Source organism: Filicampus tigris, chromosome 3, assembly GCF_054856515.1.
Source record: "Filicampus tigris isolate MCC_2025a chromosome 3, RoL_Ftig_1.0, whole genome shotgun sequence".
Classification (NCBI taxonomy): domain Eukaryota; kingdom Metazoa; phylum Chordata; class Actinopteri; order Syngnathiformes; family Syngnathidae; genus Filicampus; species Filicampus tigris.
In genome coordinates this window covers 30,250,767-30,269,336 of record NC_141219.1, presented here as the reverse complement: position 1 = coordinate 30,269,336, position 18,570 = coordinate 30,250,767, and the positions used below count along the sequence as shown (strand labels likewise).

The window sequence follows — 18,570 nt, the reverse complement described above, 5'->3', positions numbered from 1 at the left end:
TCATATTGATTACCTTAACAAATCTTTTACCAAATCCATAATATTCAAGAGACTTCATTATAATAGTATGCTCTACAGAGTCAAAGGCTTTGTAAAAATCTAAAAATAAAATAAAGCCATTATCTTCAATCAATGATCCATAATCGATAAAACCAAGACCCAATCTAATATTATGATGTATGGATCTGTCCCTAATGAATCCAGATTGTCTTTCACTTACTGTCTGTCCAATATTGTTTTTTAACCGATTAGCAAAAATATGTGTCAGCAATTTGTAGTCGCCATTCAATAAAGTTAAGGATCTGAGATTGTCTATAATTCTTTTATCTTTCCCAGGTTTGGGGAACAACGTAATAACACCCTGTTTCATCGTTGGCATCAAATCATCGCTTTCTATACATTCTTTTAGAGCATTCAATAATATAACCCTTACCCAATAATCGTGAAAATTTTGGTCATGATAATCGTGATATTCAGTTTTCATAACGCTTTTTCCCCAGGGGATTGTAAAAGGAATAGTGGAGGGGGCACAAAACAAATGAGACTGACAATGATGGAGTTTATTACACCTCTTGTATTTAGAATTAGAATTATAACACCATTTCAGATTTGCAACATACAGCTTCTAGTTGTTTATTCAAGCAATACCAAAATGAACACATGTATTCAAAATATAGCCGCCATAATTAATCTTTTTTTTGTTTTGTTTTTTAAAAATTGGAAACAAGATTTTTTGGGAGTTCAAGGGCAATCCTAATATTAATCCTTAGTTTCGCTGACATAATTAATAAAGTGCATTGATATGATTTAATCAAAGTTCAAATCTTTTAATAAAAACAATATATGAGTAACGGGACAATGAGACACGAGGGACTGCATCAAAAAATACTAACATAACCGAGGAGGACTGACATATTCAACGTTTAAATGAGACACTTCGCTCTTTTCTAATACATATGGAAACTAACTCAAAGTTATACATGAATATTTTTTTAAATATCTACCTGTCCATTTTGACAGCGTAATCTGGACTCTAAAAGGCTGATCTTGGGCAAGAGGCAAGGTACACCCACAATTATTGGTGGGGGGGGACTCCTACTCTCATACAGTGAATACCTAAATACATATCTAAACACAAAAGAACAATTTACAGAGTTATCTTTGCAAAGGGGTGACATATTTAGCAAAGACGGGATCTCAAACGCAGCTCTTACCACCCCACATGAAAGGGGTCAGAAAACTTAAATAGCACAGTAAACAGACAAATGGACAAAGACAATAAATGGCACAGGAAAAACACAAAATACTGGCCAAGGTGTAAACACGGAAGTGAATCTTCTTCCTATTCCTGTAATTTGTGCTAATGTTTACACTTTACTAAATGCTGCCAGATTCAGGCCAGTTCATTTGGGAGCCATTTCCATTGAAGTTTTACTTCCTCACAATTCACAGAGGCATAAGGGACAGGGAACATGACTGAAAGAAGTCATACAGTACACATAAAATCTCAAAATTTCCATTACACCACTAAATCACATAGACCTATGGAATTGATGAAATGTGCCATTTTGGGGAATATTCAAGGAAGGAGGAGAAAACATGGTTTGCTCGCGTTTTTTGCCTGTGGTTTCAACATTAATAGCTGAGTGTTGATTTATTTTGAGGGGACATTCAATTTAATATGTTATGTTACAAGCTGTACACTGACTACTTCATATTGTGGCAAAGTGTCATTTGTTCTGCATTGTACTTTGAAAATATACAAAAGGTTTATAAAAATGAGTGGGGTACGCTCCCTTTTTTTGAGATACTGCCCCTTTGTGTTGTGTTAAAAAAAAGAATACCGCTATTATCATGGAAGGTATAACATTGACTGCACATTCTTTCGAGCACTGCTGGGCTTGCTTTTCTGGATCTTTCTCTTGGGATGAATTAATTTCTTGCTGACTTCTGTGATTTGGATTACATTAAATAATACTATGTGATCCAATTACAGTATCCTGCATCTCTTGATTAGATTAGATAGCTTGTGCAGAAGTGGTAGTAAGGAGGCTAAACTGTGATGGGTACATTTCAATGTGGGTTTCAAATTGTGAAATGTTTGACCGACATTCACCAGCTATTTCTTTTTCTCAGATTATTTGTATGTTTCAATTCTTTGATCTCTTTGAGGACATGATCTGCCTTATGTAATTTCTCCATTGCCTTTGTCAACAGGTCCCCTGGCATGCATGCTTCATCTCCTCCCATATGGGATTGGCACACACTGCTCATTAGCTTGTTGGTCTCGTCCATTTCCAGTGTCAACTCATTTTCAAGTCTGATCAAGTCAACCTCATTTCTCATGAAAGCCTGGGAATCGCACTGCAAAGAAATAATATGTGATGAGTCAGACAGTAGCTCTTCAAAGGAGACAGATCTAATCTTGGTTGACAGAGGCATGGCCTCGGAGTGTCGACACAGTGATACCTTTGATACAACTTTGGTTGTAGCACTGCCTACTGTCTGCATTAAATTACCATTGCTACTAATATTCAGCACATCTGTACAATTATCATTCCTGCTAGCCGCAGTTGTAGACATTGTAAATGTGTTTTCATGTTCAGACACTTCGCTCTTGGCATTTAAATGCTGACACCAATCTACACAATCACTATTTATTGTGTTTTCTTGTGGTATTGGCAAAATCTTTTGGCTGTCATTGGTGGGGTCGTTCAGCAAAACATCATGAGAGAGGGAAGGGTAAGGAACTGATCTTTTAAGCCATGAAGCATGGCCCTCTTGAGATCTACTTGTGTCTTCTTCTGTAGGGTGGATGTTAAATTTAGATGATGGAGAATGTTTTTTCTGGGGGGTTACTGGAGCAATGAGGGTCTCTCTTTCCGCAGGTATCGTTGCATCTGAACCAGGCATTTGTGGATCAATTTTTGCCTTTTCTGAAACAAATCCTTCAGTGCATGTAGTTGTGTCACCATCGACACAGGGAAGAGTTTCATATTTTTTCTGAGGTATTTTTGCTTTATCATTTTTGTGTTCTTGTTGCTTGTCCTCATTGCTGTCTGGTGTACGTTTGACCACCTGGTTTGTTTCAGAAGGAACGAAGGAAGGTTTCTTGTCTTTGGTCGGTGGGGCTGGAGGGTGGTTGTGCTGTTGAGAAGTTCCTGCAAGCTCACTTGAGGAGCTGCTTGGGGGATGGGGAGACGGTGATGGACTTGTGTTTTTCCAAGCAGCCTTTTCTTGTCTTTCCATGGGTAGCGGCAGGACCTTGAAGTCATAAGACAAATATATTTATATGATATAAACGTATATTATTTTAGATTTTATTATAAATGTTAGTAACATGCAAGCTTGCCTATTTCATTGCATGTCAATGGACTGTATGTTGTCATTTTTGTAGAAACCAACCTTGAACTCAGTCTGGGCCTCTGCATGTGGATTCTCTGCATCCTTAGTGGATTTGCACTGAAGCACAGATGTGTTAGTTTCTAGAGCCATGCCAGTGTCATCAATATTGGCATCATATGTCCTATTTGTCACTGCAGCATCTAAAAGGTCAAGATCCAAGCGCATCACGCCTTCAGATGACAAGTCTGCTACCTAAAAGGAAAAGGAATATTATGTACATAAAGTAATTTAGTAAATCAAATCAGATAATGTAGTGCATTATAGCATCAACACCCGACGACAGTGATTGCATGCACAGAAATGCAATTCTGCATCCTAAAAAAATATATAATCATCTCATCATTGCATAACAACACTGGACCTCATCCTCAATTCAGTTTCAAGTGCTCTGCAATGCTATACCCTTGGACTGCCTCAATAGAAATGCTTAAATCTTGACGTACACTCTTGGATTTATACCACATCGACCTGCTTTACTGTGTTGAGACAATGGGGTAATAATTATTTAATTAATTAACAGCTGCAGAATTGTACTGCTTGCGGTACACTCCGCTGCCACTAGAGGCACCACATTGTTTTCTTTATTAAATTTAAAAGGGTTAATCAGACGAAAAACCTCTAAAAATCAATCATTAGTTAGAAGGCTGATACATTTAAAGAGTTTTTGACTGTTTTTTAAGCTTAGAGGTTAATAACTTTTAAGCACACACACAGTACACAATGCAGTTTTATGAGGTGAACATTTATTCTCGAAATCTACTTGGGAATTGGGAGGAATACTTCATAAGAAAACTAACTAGACTAGTAGCAAAGAAAGCCATACAATGAAATAAAATAAAACCCTATAAAATTAGATACGGATGACCTTTGCACGAGGCGACACGGTGATTGACTGGTTAGCACGTCTGCCTCACAGTGCAGAGGTCGTGGGTTCGAATCAGGCCCCGGCCTTCCTGTGTGGTGTATGCATGTTCTCCCCGTGTCTGCGTGGTTTTTCTCCGGGTACTCCGGTTTCCTCCCACATTCCAAAAATATGCATGGTAGGTTAATTGAATGCTCTAAATTGTCCTTAGGTATGGTTGTGAGTGTGAATGGTTGTTTGTCTTGTGTGTGTGTCCCTGCGATTGGCTGGCAACCCATTCAGTATATGCATATACAGTATATATGGGCCATTCTACTGAATTGGTTCAAATTCAGAGTTGTAAAATGTGTGAAATTTGTATTTTATTACAGACAAACCTTTATTGTATTCATGTTGCACCATTTCTAAGAGGCACAAATATAGTAAAAGTACATTCAATTTTCAAATAGTATTTTCTAGCTTCTCCCAAATATCTTGTCTGCCTGTCCCTAAAATGTGTCACTACCGAAACACACAATTACAGAAGAATAAAAATAATTCTACTAGCCAATTCATATTTTTTTCCATTCCCCCCTCTACAGAGTATTTTTTTTATAAATTAATATACATGGTTTTGACATCAAAATCAATCTAAATGAATTTTTAACAGAATTTAATATTAGTTTTTCCAAAATAAATCAAAATGTATATGCTATTTTTCATTGTAAAATGTAGAAAGTTGATCATATTGACTTCAAAAGTCATCATTAATTAAAACAAACATACCCTTAAACAATCATTATCAAAAATTGTTGGTTGATAATTCAATACTTTTTATTTTTGTTAAAACATCAGTTTTTTCCGTAGTGACTGCAAAATTTCAGATGTGACCATATTGTTTCTGCTGTTGCAGTAATACTTTATGTGAGGGTAGCATTGTAATCACTTAACTAGTTTTGCTATATTTTAACTTTTAACGTGTATTATAACTATCCATCCATTATCGATACCGCTTGTCCTCACAAGGGTCGCGGGGCGTGCTGGAGCCTATCCCAGCTGTCTACGGGCAGTAGGCAGGGTACACCCTGAATTGGTTGCCAGCCAATCGCAGGGCACACAGAAACAAACATCTGCACTCACAATCACACCTATGGGCAATTTAGAGAGTCCAATCTACTTACCATGCATGTTTTTGGAATGTGAGAAGAAACCGGAGTACCCGGAGAAAACCCACGCAGGCACGGGGAGAAGATGCAAACTCCACACAGGAAGGCCGGAGCCGGGATCGAACCCAGGACCTCTGAACTGTGAGGCGGACGTGCTAACCAGTTGTCCGCCGTATTATAACTAATGAAACATTATTTTTTCCATTTTCTACTGCTTTGTGCTGTACGCAGGGTTGCGGGGGGTTGGAGTTGATCGCAGCTGACTTAGGGCAAAAGCAGGGTACACGCTGGACCGGTCACCTGTCCATCACAGGGCTCTTCATCACTGAAAAACTGTGGTTTCACCTTCCAAATGAAAATTTAATTGGAATGACAAACATTTTTGTAACATACATTTCCCTGTATGTATGTTCCCTCTCTCTCTGTTTTTTGAGAGACATCCGGTGGTCTTGTCTTTTCCTCCATGCTCTTCTGACGTTCCTTTGCTCTCTGCTGGATACTTCATTGGTAGACTTCAGCTTTCCTTCTTCCTCCTATCTCTTATTTCTTTCTCTTTCCTTTATTAAATATTCTTTGGATTTCACTGGGTCATTGTAACCCTTCGCCTGTACTCTGTCTCTGCTAGGCTTTTTGGCATTTTGGTGTTTTTCCCTTCAAATTAAGATAAAATATGAAATAGAATATTGTTAAAATCAGAAAGATCTATGTATGACATATGCATCTATGTATTATATTATTTAAAACTTACTTTATTCAAAAAGAAACATCATATTGTCACTACCAAAACCTATCAGTATGTTTCGGTAGTGACTGTTTTTGACAGTTTTGAGCATGTGTACAGAGATAGAAAGCAGTACATTTAGCATTAAAATCAAAAGAGCTCATTTTATTGCCGAAATGAGGTGTTCGGTAGTGAAGGTCCTTAAAACCACATGCTGATTTTCAGACTTTGGAGGGCAACTAACTACACATAATAATGCTGCCAACTAATTACTCGCCATGTGGCCGGTGATGAACATGAAGGGTAATGTCTCTTACTGGTGAAATTTCTGGGGATGTTGCTAAAACCAAGCCCTGCCTACAGACAAATAATCTTTGCGTTTCGGTAGTGACATGAAAAGTTGGGACAGGTTTTTTTAACATAAAAACTTATAATTTGAAATGAAAATTAGCAATTTCAACCAATTCGGTAGAATGGCTCATATGCATGACTCTCGCCATGTGCCCAGTGATGAACACATGGATTTTTCTCATGCATGCACACTCAATTAGATAAACCTCTTTCATGTGAATCCTGGTTGGTGGGCGCCGGTTACGGTTCCCTTTGGGTCTTGTTCGAGTTAAATGCTGTAAATTACTGCTGTCACCCATCTTAACCTGTGGAAAAAAATACGGTCTGTAAATAGCTTTCCCAGTGTATGGATGCAGATAGGTAAAGTACACTATTTTTTATTGGGGTATTCATTTATAGCAGGGGTCTCAAACTCACGGTCCGATGATATTTGGCGGCACTCTCTTTGACATCAAAGTTTAATGTTAGTGTGGCCCCCACCTTTCTGTTGTGTCGCTGCCCTGTGCATTTTGTGTATGTTTTTGTTTTGTTTTGTTTTTTGTTATGTTTTTATCACTTATGGGCTACCATAGCTCAGGCTCATGACAGCTTTCGGCAAAACATATTAATGAAGTGATGCCAAGTGGAGGGAAAAGATATCCGGTCACCCAGTTCCAGTCTTTTTGAAAACTTGCCATGAAGAGAAAGGTTGGTGACGAGAACAGCTAATTTAAAGAAAAACAGGAAATTGCTGTTGTTGTTGTTTTGTTTAGCACAGGGTCATGTCTTCAAAGCACAGAGAAAGTTGCGGTGCTCAATAAATCAGACATCATTACTCAACTCGACATGATGAGACAAAGGACCGGGTCACGAAACTACGTTCTGAAGAACAGTTAATGTTCCGGACTGTTATTAATAAAGATTGAGAAGATTAAATTCGTTGTATTTTTTTTGAATACTTGAACCCCTTTTTTGTGGAATACTTGATGCGGCCCTGACACATCCGGACTCTATATCCAGCGACTCCCAGATAAGTTGAGTCTGAGACCCCTGATTTAAAGGAAAACATATTTTATTGTAATTTTACAATACCTCATCCAACACTTTGTTCTTTGCTCGGTTGATCCCATCACTTAGGGCTTGAATCCAAGCCGCCTTTTCCTCCGCAGTCTGTACTTGGAATTTAATATTATGGACCTGTGTATAATATAAAAAAGCTGAGTTTAATGAAACCATTCATCCATCCATTACCCTCACTACTTATCCTCAGAAGGGTCGCGGGGAGTGCTGGAGCCGATCCCAGCTGTCGTTGGGCAGTAGGCGGGGTACACCCTGAATTGGTTGCCAGCCAATCGACGAGCGTGTTAATGACTAGGTCATCTTGACAGAAACAGCATACAAAACATTTTCTTTTGACAGAATAGAAAGATTGGGCAAAACCAGTTGTTCAAATCTTCCCAGAAGGCATTAACAAATTTGCAGTCGTAAAATCGGTGTTCAGTTGTTTCAATGTCTTCGTCACAAAATAAACAGTAGTTGTGGTCCAAATTAAAGTGATTCCTTAAAAACATTAAGAATTTTATAATGAATTTCCTTTGCTTTTAGGGCAATGGGAAATTTTAAGAATTTAGATCTCAAACTTCTAACTTCTTTTTCAGAGAAAATATGTAGGATTGAAACTCTGATTGATGAGAACGTACATTTTACATCGGAGTCAGCAACTAATGCTGCATTCAGTGGGAAGCCTGAGTTTTCAGACCCCAGACCGGGAAAAGTGCACTGGAACGCCACTCAAACTGGGAGGCCCAAGTTGTGAAGTCAGAGACAAAATATCTACCTCAACTTCACTGAACATGGCGACCCACATGGACACACAAGACGTGGATGGCAAAACATAATTTACAAGATGATGAAAATATATTTTATTTATCTATCTTTATTCATTACTACGTTCATATAGTTCCATCCATTATCTGTACCGCTTATCCTCACAAGGGTCGTTCATATAGTTATTTGACATAACTTCTCGTAACGCAACGTGAATGGCACTGATTGTGTGAAGTTATTCAGTGAAATGTTTATAAGATATTCCTTTTACACATTATGAAGCTAGGTTTGCTGGAGGTCAAAGTGTTTTGAGGAACAAAATAAAATACAATTCATCGTGATCAGCCATCTTTGTTGATTAAGAGAAATTTGAACCCGTTTCATAAAAGAAACCCACGGGATCCACAAACCATTTGGACATCTCAAATAAAGATCAATTTTCTTTTCCTTTTTTTCCTTTTTATTTTATTTCTGCTGCAGACACTGCCTTTAGCCAGGTGACCTGTTGGGAGCAATGTGTCAGCGCGTCCGGCATATTGGATGTGGCCATGTAGCCATAATATTGGCAAACTATATTTGTAAAATTGAATTACAATGACATAATACAATCAAAAGCAGTGGCTCAGTAATAATCCAATGAGTTCTGTCTTGATGATGCATCTCCAAGGAGTAAGTGAGGCATTTTCACAAATTTCTTTACTTTGCCACATCCAATACGGCTGTCAATGTCAACATACTCCAGTGTGTGTACATGTAGTGTGAATGTTGTATATGGCAACACTTGATGGCAGTTGTCGCAAAGGGTGCCATTCAAGACTAGTGACTAGGAGCAGCAGCTGCATGAAGAGAGTACAGTAGCATCAAAAATATGGAGCAAAGCTCCAACCGCTACGCATTTCATGTGCTCCCCTTAATTAATGAGGTCTGCCATTCAAAATCAATCTAACTCGGACCCGGCCGGTCCCAGCCGAGTTAGACTGATTTTGAATCCCTCTGGCCTGTCACTCAATCAGCACTCAACACATTGGTATTGTTGTATATGAATTGCCATTTCACAAAAAAAATTCTTTCTGCTTACCTTATTTCCACACTTTGGAGATCGAATAAGAATCAGTCTGTGTTTCCTCATGAATAGACCTTTTAATTCATGACATTTATCATAGTTTTCTAGGTCAAGACTTTCAATGCAGTTCTTGAGGTCCTGTAACACAAAGCGCTGTATGTACTATTAATTAATCAATATCAGACAAAGCCTATAGTACATAATATAATACAATTCAGAGGGCATGGAGGAACCTATTTTCCCACTGTATTGATATGTCCATATTCACTTTAAAAAACTTAGATCAGACATCAAACACAAGACCTGTGGTACACACGTGAACTGACTTCCGATTATATCCGGACTCCCGTGCTGAATCTATATGTCTCTTATTTACTGTCTGCTAAATAGTACTTGGTCCAATCAAACTACAACTACAATTATACACTGTGACAGCTGCCACACTATTCCCCTATGTTCATTTGCTGGGTATACTATTTTTACTATATTTAGGGTCATATACGGAGGACCAAAGGTTCCCAAACGTTTAGTAAATAAACTAATAAATGTGTTGTAGTGATAAATTACTTGTTATTTAAGGCCAAATTAGTTCATAGTTTGGTCGAGGAAGCGGACTTCCGGTTGAACATGCAACTTTACATCGACTGGTTAGCACATCAGCCTCACAGTACAGGGGTCCAGGGTTCGAATCCAGGCTCTGGCCTTCCTCTGTGGAGTTTGCATGTTCTCCTGCCTGAGTGTTTTTTTCTACGGGTACTCCGGTTTCCTCCCACATTCTAAAAAGATTAATGGTAGGTTAAGTGAATGCTTGAACTTGTCCATAGGCGTGATTGTAACTGTAAAAGGTTGTTTGTCTATGTGTGTCCTGCAATTGGCTGTTCAAGGTGTACCCCCGCCTACTGCCCGAAGATAGCTGGGATAGGCTCCAGCACCCCTGCGACTCTTGGGTATCTTTCACATTAGAACCAGGGAGTTACCGATTTCTGGTCCCTGGGAGTTGATACCGGTTCTCAACAGTACTCATTTTTGGTACTTTTGTGTGTGTTTGTGCTTGTGCTAATAGATATTCATCAATCCATCCATCCATCCATCTATTCTTTATCTGCCACTTATCCGAGGTTGGGTTTCGGAGGCAGCTTCAACAGGGAAGCCCAGACTTCCATCTCCCCAGCCACATCTTCCAGCTCTTCCGCAGGGATCCCAAAGCGTTCCCAGGCCAGCCAGGAGACATTGTCTCTCCAGCGTGTCCTGGGTCGTCCTCGAAGCCTCCTGCCAGGGGAACATGCCCAGAACACCTCACCAGGAAGGCATCCATGTGGCATCTTAATCAGATGCCTGAGTCACCTCATCTGGCTCCTCTCAATGTGGAGGAGCAGCAGCCAGACTCTGAGTCCCTCCCGGATTACCAAGCTTCTCACCCTATCTCTAAGGTAGCGGCCGGACACCATGCAGAGGTAACCCATTTCGGCCTCTTGTATCCGGAATCTTGTTCTTTCATAACCCACAGCTCGTGACTATAGATGAGGGTAGAAACGTAGATCGAAAATCGAGAGCTTCGTATTTCGGCTCTGCTTCTTCTTCAAACACGACAGACCGATACAGAGTCCGCATCACATTAGACACTGCACTGATCTGCCTGTTGATCTCCCGTTACATCTTGCCCGCACTTGTGAACAAGACCCCAAGATACTTGAATTCCTCCACTTGGGGCAAAATTTCATCCCCAACCTGGAGAGGGCACTCCACCCTTTTGGGGACCATGGTCTCAGATTTGGAGATGCTGATTTTCATCCCAACAGCTTCACACTCAGCTGTGAACCACTTAAGTGAGAGATGGAGATCACGGCTTGAAGAAGTCAACAGTACAACATCATCTGCAAAAAGTAGAGGTGCAATACTGAGGCCACCAAACCGGACACCCTCAACGCATCGGCTGCGCTTAGAAATTCTGTTGATAAAAGTTATGAACAGAATCTATGACAAAGGGCAGCCTTGGCGTAGTCCAACCCTCACTGGAACAAATCCAACTTACTGCCGGCAATGCAAGCCAAACTCTGACATCGGTGGTACAGGGACCGAACAGCCTGTATTAGGGTGCTCGGTACCCCATACTCACAGTACGTTTGGGTCAGCCGGGTCGGACCGGCATCTTCCCCCAGCAACAGAGCCAACACATCACCAGGTGGTGATCAATTGACAACTCTGCCCCTCTCTTCACCCGACTGTTCAAAACATCCCGCCGCAAATCCGATGATACAACTACAAACTCGATCACCGAACTGTGATTGCACAAGGAACAAAGTTAAACACTAATACAAAGAATGAAGATACATTGAAATACAGTATTAGTGTTTATTTATCTTGGCTCCTTGTGCAGTTGTTTTCAAGAACACTATGGCCCACCACACTTTGCACGATGTGTTCAAAGTTTGACCAGATCATTGCAAAAATGCCAATTGGAAGAGGATGTGAAGGACAAAGAGAATAACTGGGATCAAATGAATCACTTGAATGTACCTGAGGCGGTGTATACTGTTTGTTCCACTTTGGCCACGAGCTTTCGGTATTTCACCCAAAGGTACATATGAAATTATAAATATGGTTAAGTATTGAAGTAAAACACAATATACAGGGTAGGTATATTGTAACGATAGATAAAGCCACACACTTGCCAGCATGCTTTAATTCAGTGCGGGAAGGTGGACTTTCTGGTTCTGGTGACGGGCAATGTAGCCGGATTCCCTGCATCGATGGCTGGGAGGGAGGTGTACCCGGGCACTGGCATCCTCCCTCTCAGCCATCAATGCAACATTGACAGCGCCAGCACTGAGAAGTGCCTCTCAATCAAATCCTGCCAAAAAAACATTGGCGTCAATATTACACAGATTTTTGCTATTTGCGGGCCGGCCTCCTCACTATTCCTCAGGGATAGTGGGGACCATCTATTACCTGGACTGCTTCCTCCTCACAAGGGTCGAGGGTGTGCTGGAGCCTATCCCAGTTGTCTTCGGGCAGAAGGCAGGGTACACCCTGAACTGGTTAACAGCCAATCGCAGGGCACACAAAGGCGAACAACCATTCACGATTCACTGGGGTCAGTGTGTAACAGAAAAAGCGTAACGATCGCAGGGGTGCCTAAACGTAATTATTTATTAGTTGGCCTGTCACGATAACACGATATATATATATATATATATATATATATATATATATATATATATATATATATATATATATACACACATACACACACTATTTCACTCTTGAAACCTATTGTTAAATGAAGCCCATTGCTCGGAATGACAATATACTGTACCTCATTTTCATATACCACAATAGCAGTCTTGTCCACATGGATGTAGCTGTCTTTATAGCTTGCCAGCAGTCTGCAAGGGGCCTTTTTAACCCACCCGGCCTTACCAAGGAATTTTGGGTTGTTACACTGAGCTTCTTCCTCATGTGTGGCCTTCAATGATAAAAAAAGCTCAATGTTACATGTATGTACAAATGTTTCATTCAAAATGAATACATATAACAGTAAATGCTGCCACAACTGGATTGTATTTTTCTTCTGTCGACACCAAATGCACACAGCCCTGTTAAGCAAATGTAAAAAAATAAAAATATCCAAAGGCACATTTCACTTACATACTTATACAATCCAATGTTTACTTTTTTCCCAAAATGTTTCTGATAATAATGAATTATGAACAATGATGGAAGTAAGTGTTATGAATAGTGTTCCTGTTGCCTTTTTTTTTTTTTTTTACTCATGTAGTTAGAATGTAATCCATTCGCTTTTTTTTCTGATAGACTGTACAACCAGGTGTTTACCAGAGCTGAGCATTCCGTTCCTCGACACTCATAGTGTGTCTTCAATGACCGCTCCGCTTGTCTGACTGCTGGGAATATAACTCTTTGTGCCCCTTCAAGCAACTTGTCTGATTGTGAATGCACGCTGCTTATACAGTATAGAAAGCTGCCCTGCGCCAGCAATTGGTGGGACGATTCTTCATTGCGGGCGGGTGGGGGGTGTTTGGGGTGGCGGAGTGTTCCTCATTGTCCGTTGTTCTTCAATGACCGCTCCGTTTGTCTGACAGCACAACTAGATTTTCTCTCCAGAGTCCAGACATGTATTCATTTGCCTTCTATTTTGCTGTGCAAATCTGGATATGTTCCGCTTTACCGGGTTACCAACAAGACTTCTGTGAAAAGTGTACTCGATCACCCAAACACTTAAATCCGGTGTCTCATGATTACATGTCAGTCTTAGGTTAGCTTCTCTGTCTTTTCTCGTCATCCCTTCGTGAGAACGATACTTGTCAGAAATGTAGCTTATTCGCTGCCACAGAGGCGATGATTACTGACTTAAAGGGGAAGACCCAGACATTTTTTTTTCAAGAATATGTTCTATGCAGGCCCACTTGTTGAAACAAGGCACTCTGATTAATATTGCATTTGTGGAATATGAGTTAGCAGGAAAATCCACCCGTTATTTGCCATCTCAGGGGGCAGCCATTTTGTCACTTCTGTTGACTGAAAATGACATCACAGTTGCTCAGGGCTCAGGTAACGACAGTAGCGTAGATGACATAGGGTTGGTGGGTTTTGTATACCTATGGGCCCTCTTGTGGTCAAACATTTTTTTTAATTTAATGTTGACGAGGTTGACCCTCAGAGCATGCACTGTAACGTCAGACTGTGTCACTGCATTGTGTTGGGGTGATACGAGTCCTCTATTTGCGGGTGCAATGTCCTCACGCTTTTGACCTCAAAACCCATGTGGAATACAGTCCGGCTACGCCACTGGCTAACGACCAATCACGGCTGACCAGTTTTCTGAAGCTGAGCCGTAATTGGTCGTTACCTGAGCCCTGAGCAGTTGTGATGTCATTTTCAGTCGACAGAAGTGACAACCGGCAGGTAAACGAGCTCAATTGATTAGAAGCACCTGTGGCTCAAGACAAACTGCGGCAGGGTTTTTACTTTGTGGTCCTGAATTTCCCATCTCTGGATGGAGTGCATTTATTACATGCAACCACTTGACATAATAAAATTGAGTAAATTCAATACTTTTTTTAATCAGTGTATGTAATACAATTATCAATTAGTTCACCTACAATTACATGAAAATATTTAGGTTGATGTGACAGAACATATATTTTTGCACATCAATGAAATGAATACTATTTTGTAATAATAATGAACATTGAAAAATCAACACATTTTTACACACTCTCCCCAATGATATTACAACAATGTACGCACAGCAGCACACACGCACACATTTTCATTTCAAATAAAGGCAGCGTTCCCCAAACTTTTAGTGCCACTGGCCATTTTCGTGGAGGCATATTTTGAAAGACAGACTTAGAAACAAATACAAACAAATGATTTAAAATATCACTCACGCTTCAACGAGCCAGCTATTCCGACAAACATTATGACTGTAAAGACACAGGTGCCGTAAAGTGCTACGGCGATTGTTATTCTATAATGAAGAAATTTTTCGTTAGCATTACTGTCCATAATAATCTGGCGATGAAGCTTCACGTCTCGCTTCGCCTTTTCTGATATGTTCTGATATTAATCTTTTATGGCTTGCAGTGATCTGGTTTAGCCTCAAATTGTTAGCTTTCGGCTAATGTCTGACTTGTTTCCTAGCTTCCAATGCGCATGTGTGAGCACCACAACTAGCCTTGGGGAGTAACGGAATACATATACCCGCGTTACATATTCAGAATACAAAAAAGTGTAACTGTATTCTGTTACAGTTACAAAAAAAAAAGTCGTGATGATATTACAGGTACTTCTATTAAAATAGGGATTATTTGGTAGGATTACAATTTCCACGCAGATAGAAATACGCCACCGGCCTGATTGAGTCCGAATTGTCACAATTCGTCTATAAAGTAGCTCATATGGGCCGCCTGACTCCACTTGCGCAGCCATTGCAAGCAAATGGAAGGCGGGGGCACTTTCTATGCTGTGTCCCTCAGACGCTGTCAGTTTGAAAGCAGGAAGCGGTGACTGACTCATACTCACTGTTTGAAACAGGCTCGCTGAAGGACTGATTTATTTTAAATAACATTTACCAAGAAAAAGTAAGCTGTCGTAAAGACTGCTAATTCTGGCTGAGCTTCAGCTGGTAGCCGCTGAAACTATAATGTAAATCAAGTGTTCCCCTCCCATCACAAACCACCCACAGCTTTAAACACCACTTGAACAATGAAAATGGCCAAACTTGGATGAAAGTGTTTTTTCGGGGTTGATCTCACGTAACGTCATCATTGTATCATAATTACGTTGCGTGTGTGTGGTGAGATGGAGGCGGTGAGTAGGGGCTACCGTTACCGGCAGCAAATGTTGCCTTCACAGACTTTATTTGTCCTTTTTCATCCTCTTTTGCCCATTTCAGTCTTCATAACAACAATAAGAAGCAAATCTACTTTCCCCTCATGGGATGAATAAAGTGTCTGTCTGTCTTAGGTGTACAGTTCCTGGACGGTTCATAAACAGCCTATCTCATGCAACTAACCAATTGTTTCGCTTGACCTTCAATCAAGCATTAAATAAATCTATCTATCTATCTCTCTCTAGTTTTAGATATGCATATCAGTGGACATCAATTATTCACAGATTTTGTGATTTGCGGGCCGGCCCTGTACCTTTCCCTCGCAAATAATAGAGGTTACATACATATGAATACATATTAAAAGTAACCCTCCCAACCCTGACTACAACACTGAAGCCTACCGGCTGAATGACGTGCGTCAGCAATAAGCATATTGTTAAAGACACAGTACATTAGAATTATTTATGAACTGTTTTTGCTAACTTTCAACCTGTTTGAGCAGTTAAGTGACCCAAATTTTTGAAAATATCAGGAATAATCAGTGTTACGGGGGTAACGAGTTTGCATTCAGTGATCTTCCTAACAAAATATGGACAAACCGTAACAGCAGCTCTGTAGGCATAGTTTTATACATAGTTCAATCCATGTATAATGTTTGCAGTGGCTAACAAAAATATTAAATACACTTAGGAATAAAACCTCTGCCTAATGTTTGATGAATACTTCAAAGTACTATACAACTGTATTTTAATGTCGGCCATTATGGTGGTACTTAGAGAGCAAAATATATATTTTAAGTGATACTTGGTATAAAATGTTTGAGAATCATTGATTTAGGTTCTGGAATAGTGCATGACCTATAAATCTTGGTAACTAGTTTGGCTACTTAGGTCAATCCTGATGGTTAGGAATGTGGATTATACCTAATTTAAAGTCTCTTTTTTTTAAAGCAGAATTTGCTTAAAGTTATGTTGTGCTTAAGTTCTTTGCAGGATGTAGGTTATTACCGTACAGTACTTGACTTCCTTTTTCTGCTAAATAGACTTCCTCAAAATGCACCCACATGAGATGCACTTTGACAGTTGCTTGCTCAATGGATCCAAGCAGATTTAAATTACCTAAAAACACACTACTGGAATTGCTTGTTTCAGGGGGAGTTTTTGTGTACAAAACAAAATGACAAATATCACTGAAACTTAACATTAACACTTGATCCCTTTTCTACACTGTATTTTGCCACATCTATGTTTTTTTAATGGTTGCATTAGATTATGCTGTGTATTTAACATTACTTCACTATTATTGTTTTCTTCATGAAAAATAACTGTAGCATGGGAACAATATCTGTTTTCTTTCCCTGACCATGTCCATCTGAGGCAAACATACACTTCTAAGTTTTTAACCAACGCTAAAGAGATGGCAGTCAAGTGCAATATAACCAACAGCATGTAAAGGACTGGCATGTACTGGGGAGGTGTGAAAACAAAGTAAAAACAAAACATGTTTCTCAACTTGCATCACGCTGAAATTTCAGGTGTGAATGTGCTCTGTGTCAAGTACCCAAACTTGGGTAGCTACTTTGTAAATGAATGGAATCTCACTTTTGCTTACCACATATTGTGCACTCTGTACTTATCTAAGACAGCTGAAAAAGACCGAACGAGACCGCAATTAACAGAACAATCGAGTAACAACTTACATTTTCCATGATAAGGGCACAATCCGTTCTGTGAACTGCCAAAGGCCTGAAATCCCTCAATGTTGTTTTACCGTCTTTGTGACAATGTGGGTCCTCCTGATGGTCACATCGCCAACACTTCCCGTAAATGAAAAGAAATAGAGAACTGTGCTTGTTTATAAAACCATGAAGAGTACATTTTCCTCTTCAGCAGCTGCTGCTGCAAAAAAAAAGTTTGACTTCCGGTTTAGACCTCTGACAATATTCAATCATATCTGTCAAGTAAGAGCCTTTCTGAAAGCGATATTACTGACACACAAGAGGGTAGCATGTTTCAATTTTGGTGGCTCCCATTCTGAGATCCTTTTCTTGGGTGGACAGTCATCCATCTCTCCATTTTCTATATGGCTTGAAAAGGTTAGGGTTGCGGTGGGTCCAAGATCCTGTTAACCTGCTGCAGCCTATCCCAGCTGTGCGTGTTTCTATATAGACATGTAAACATTCATGCTCGCATTCACACATATGGACAATTTAGTTTTCTATTAACCTGACGTGCATATTTTGGGGAAGTAGGAGGAAGCCGGAGTACCTGGAGAAAACCCACGTGTGGCCAACATACGTCGAAAATTAATCGTTGCCGAAAAGGTGGAAGGATGGGGTGGGGGTGGTGCGGTGGGTGGGAGTTTTGTGGGTGCGGCCATCTCGCACTGAAACGTAATCATTGGTGGGAGGGCTGCTAGAGGCCGCGTGGGCCAGGACCGGCCTGGAAATGCACCGTCACAAAATTCACAAAATTCACATATTTTCCCGATGGCCACCCATCAGTGACGACCATATATCAGTGGTGCAGTGAGGTTCATGACTGGTAAGGCACTACTCCTCTGAATTTAACAGTATCAACTCAAATTTGAAGATTCGCCTGTATTGCAAATTTGACCTTTATTGTTTTAAATAAGGTAAAAATATATATATTTTTAATATTTGTTTTCAAATGTTTTATTTATATTTCATTCAGTTCCACACTCTTCAACAATGTGATACAAAGAAAAATGAAAGATAAAGTCACGTTTATTGTTGATTATTTTTTGCAGATCTCTGTTTTTTAAAATTAAAAAAAATTATTTGGATTTCCCTTTATTTTTAATGTTATGAAAGCTCAGATTGTAAAATTACCTGAGTAAATG

The 18,570-nt window shown here is 39.9% G+C and overlaps 1 protein-coding gene across 2 annotated transcripts; it reads right to left on the bottom strand.

Annotated features, from left to right (window-relative positions):
* Positions 1-545: 545 nt before the first annotated feature.
* On the bottom strand, positions 546-18,005 carry plekho2 (pleckstrin homology domain containing O2). Of its 2 annotated transcripts, XM_086026689.1 has the most exons (8): positions 17,408-18,005; positions 12,670-12,819; positions 9,369-9,491; positions 7,556-7,660; positions 6,691-6,789; positions 3,406-3,597; positions 3,079-3,264; positions 546-2,364 (listed from the first exon to the last, which is right to left on the bottom strand). In XM_086026689.1, exons 1-8 carry the CDS (start codon positions 17,414-17,416, stop codon positions 2,113-2,115), a joined length of 1,116 nt encoding a protein of 371 aa, XP_085882815.1. In that variant the 5' UTR covers positions 17,417-18,005; the 3' UTR covers positions 546-2,112. The 2 variants fall into 2 exon arrangements, with proteins under 2 accessions (XP_085882815.1, XP_085882814.1); XM_086026688.1 differs by having other exon boundaries at positions 546-3,264.
* Positions 18,006-18,570: the final 565 nt, after the last annotated feature.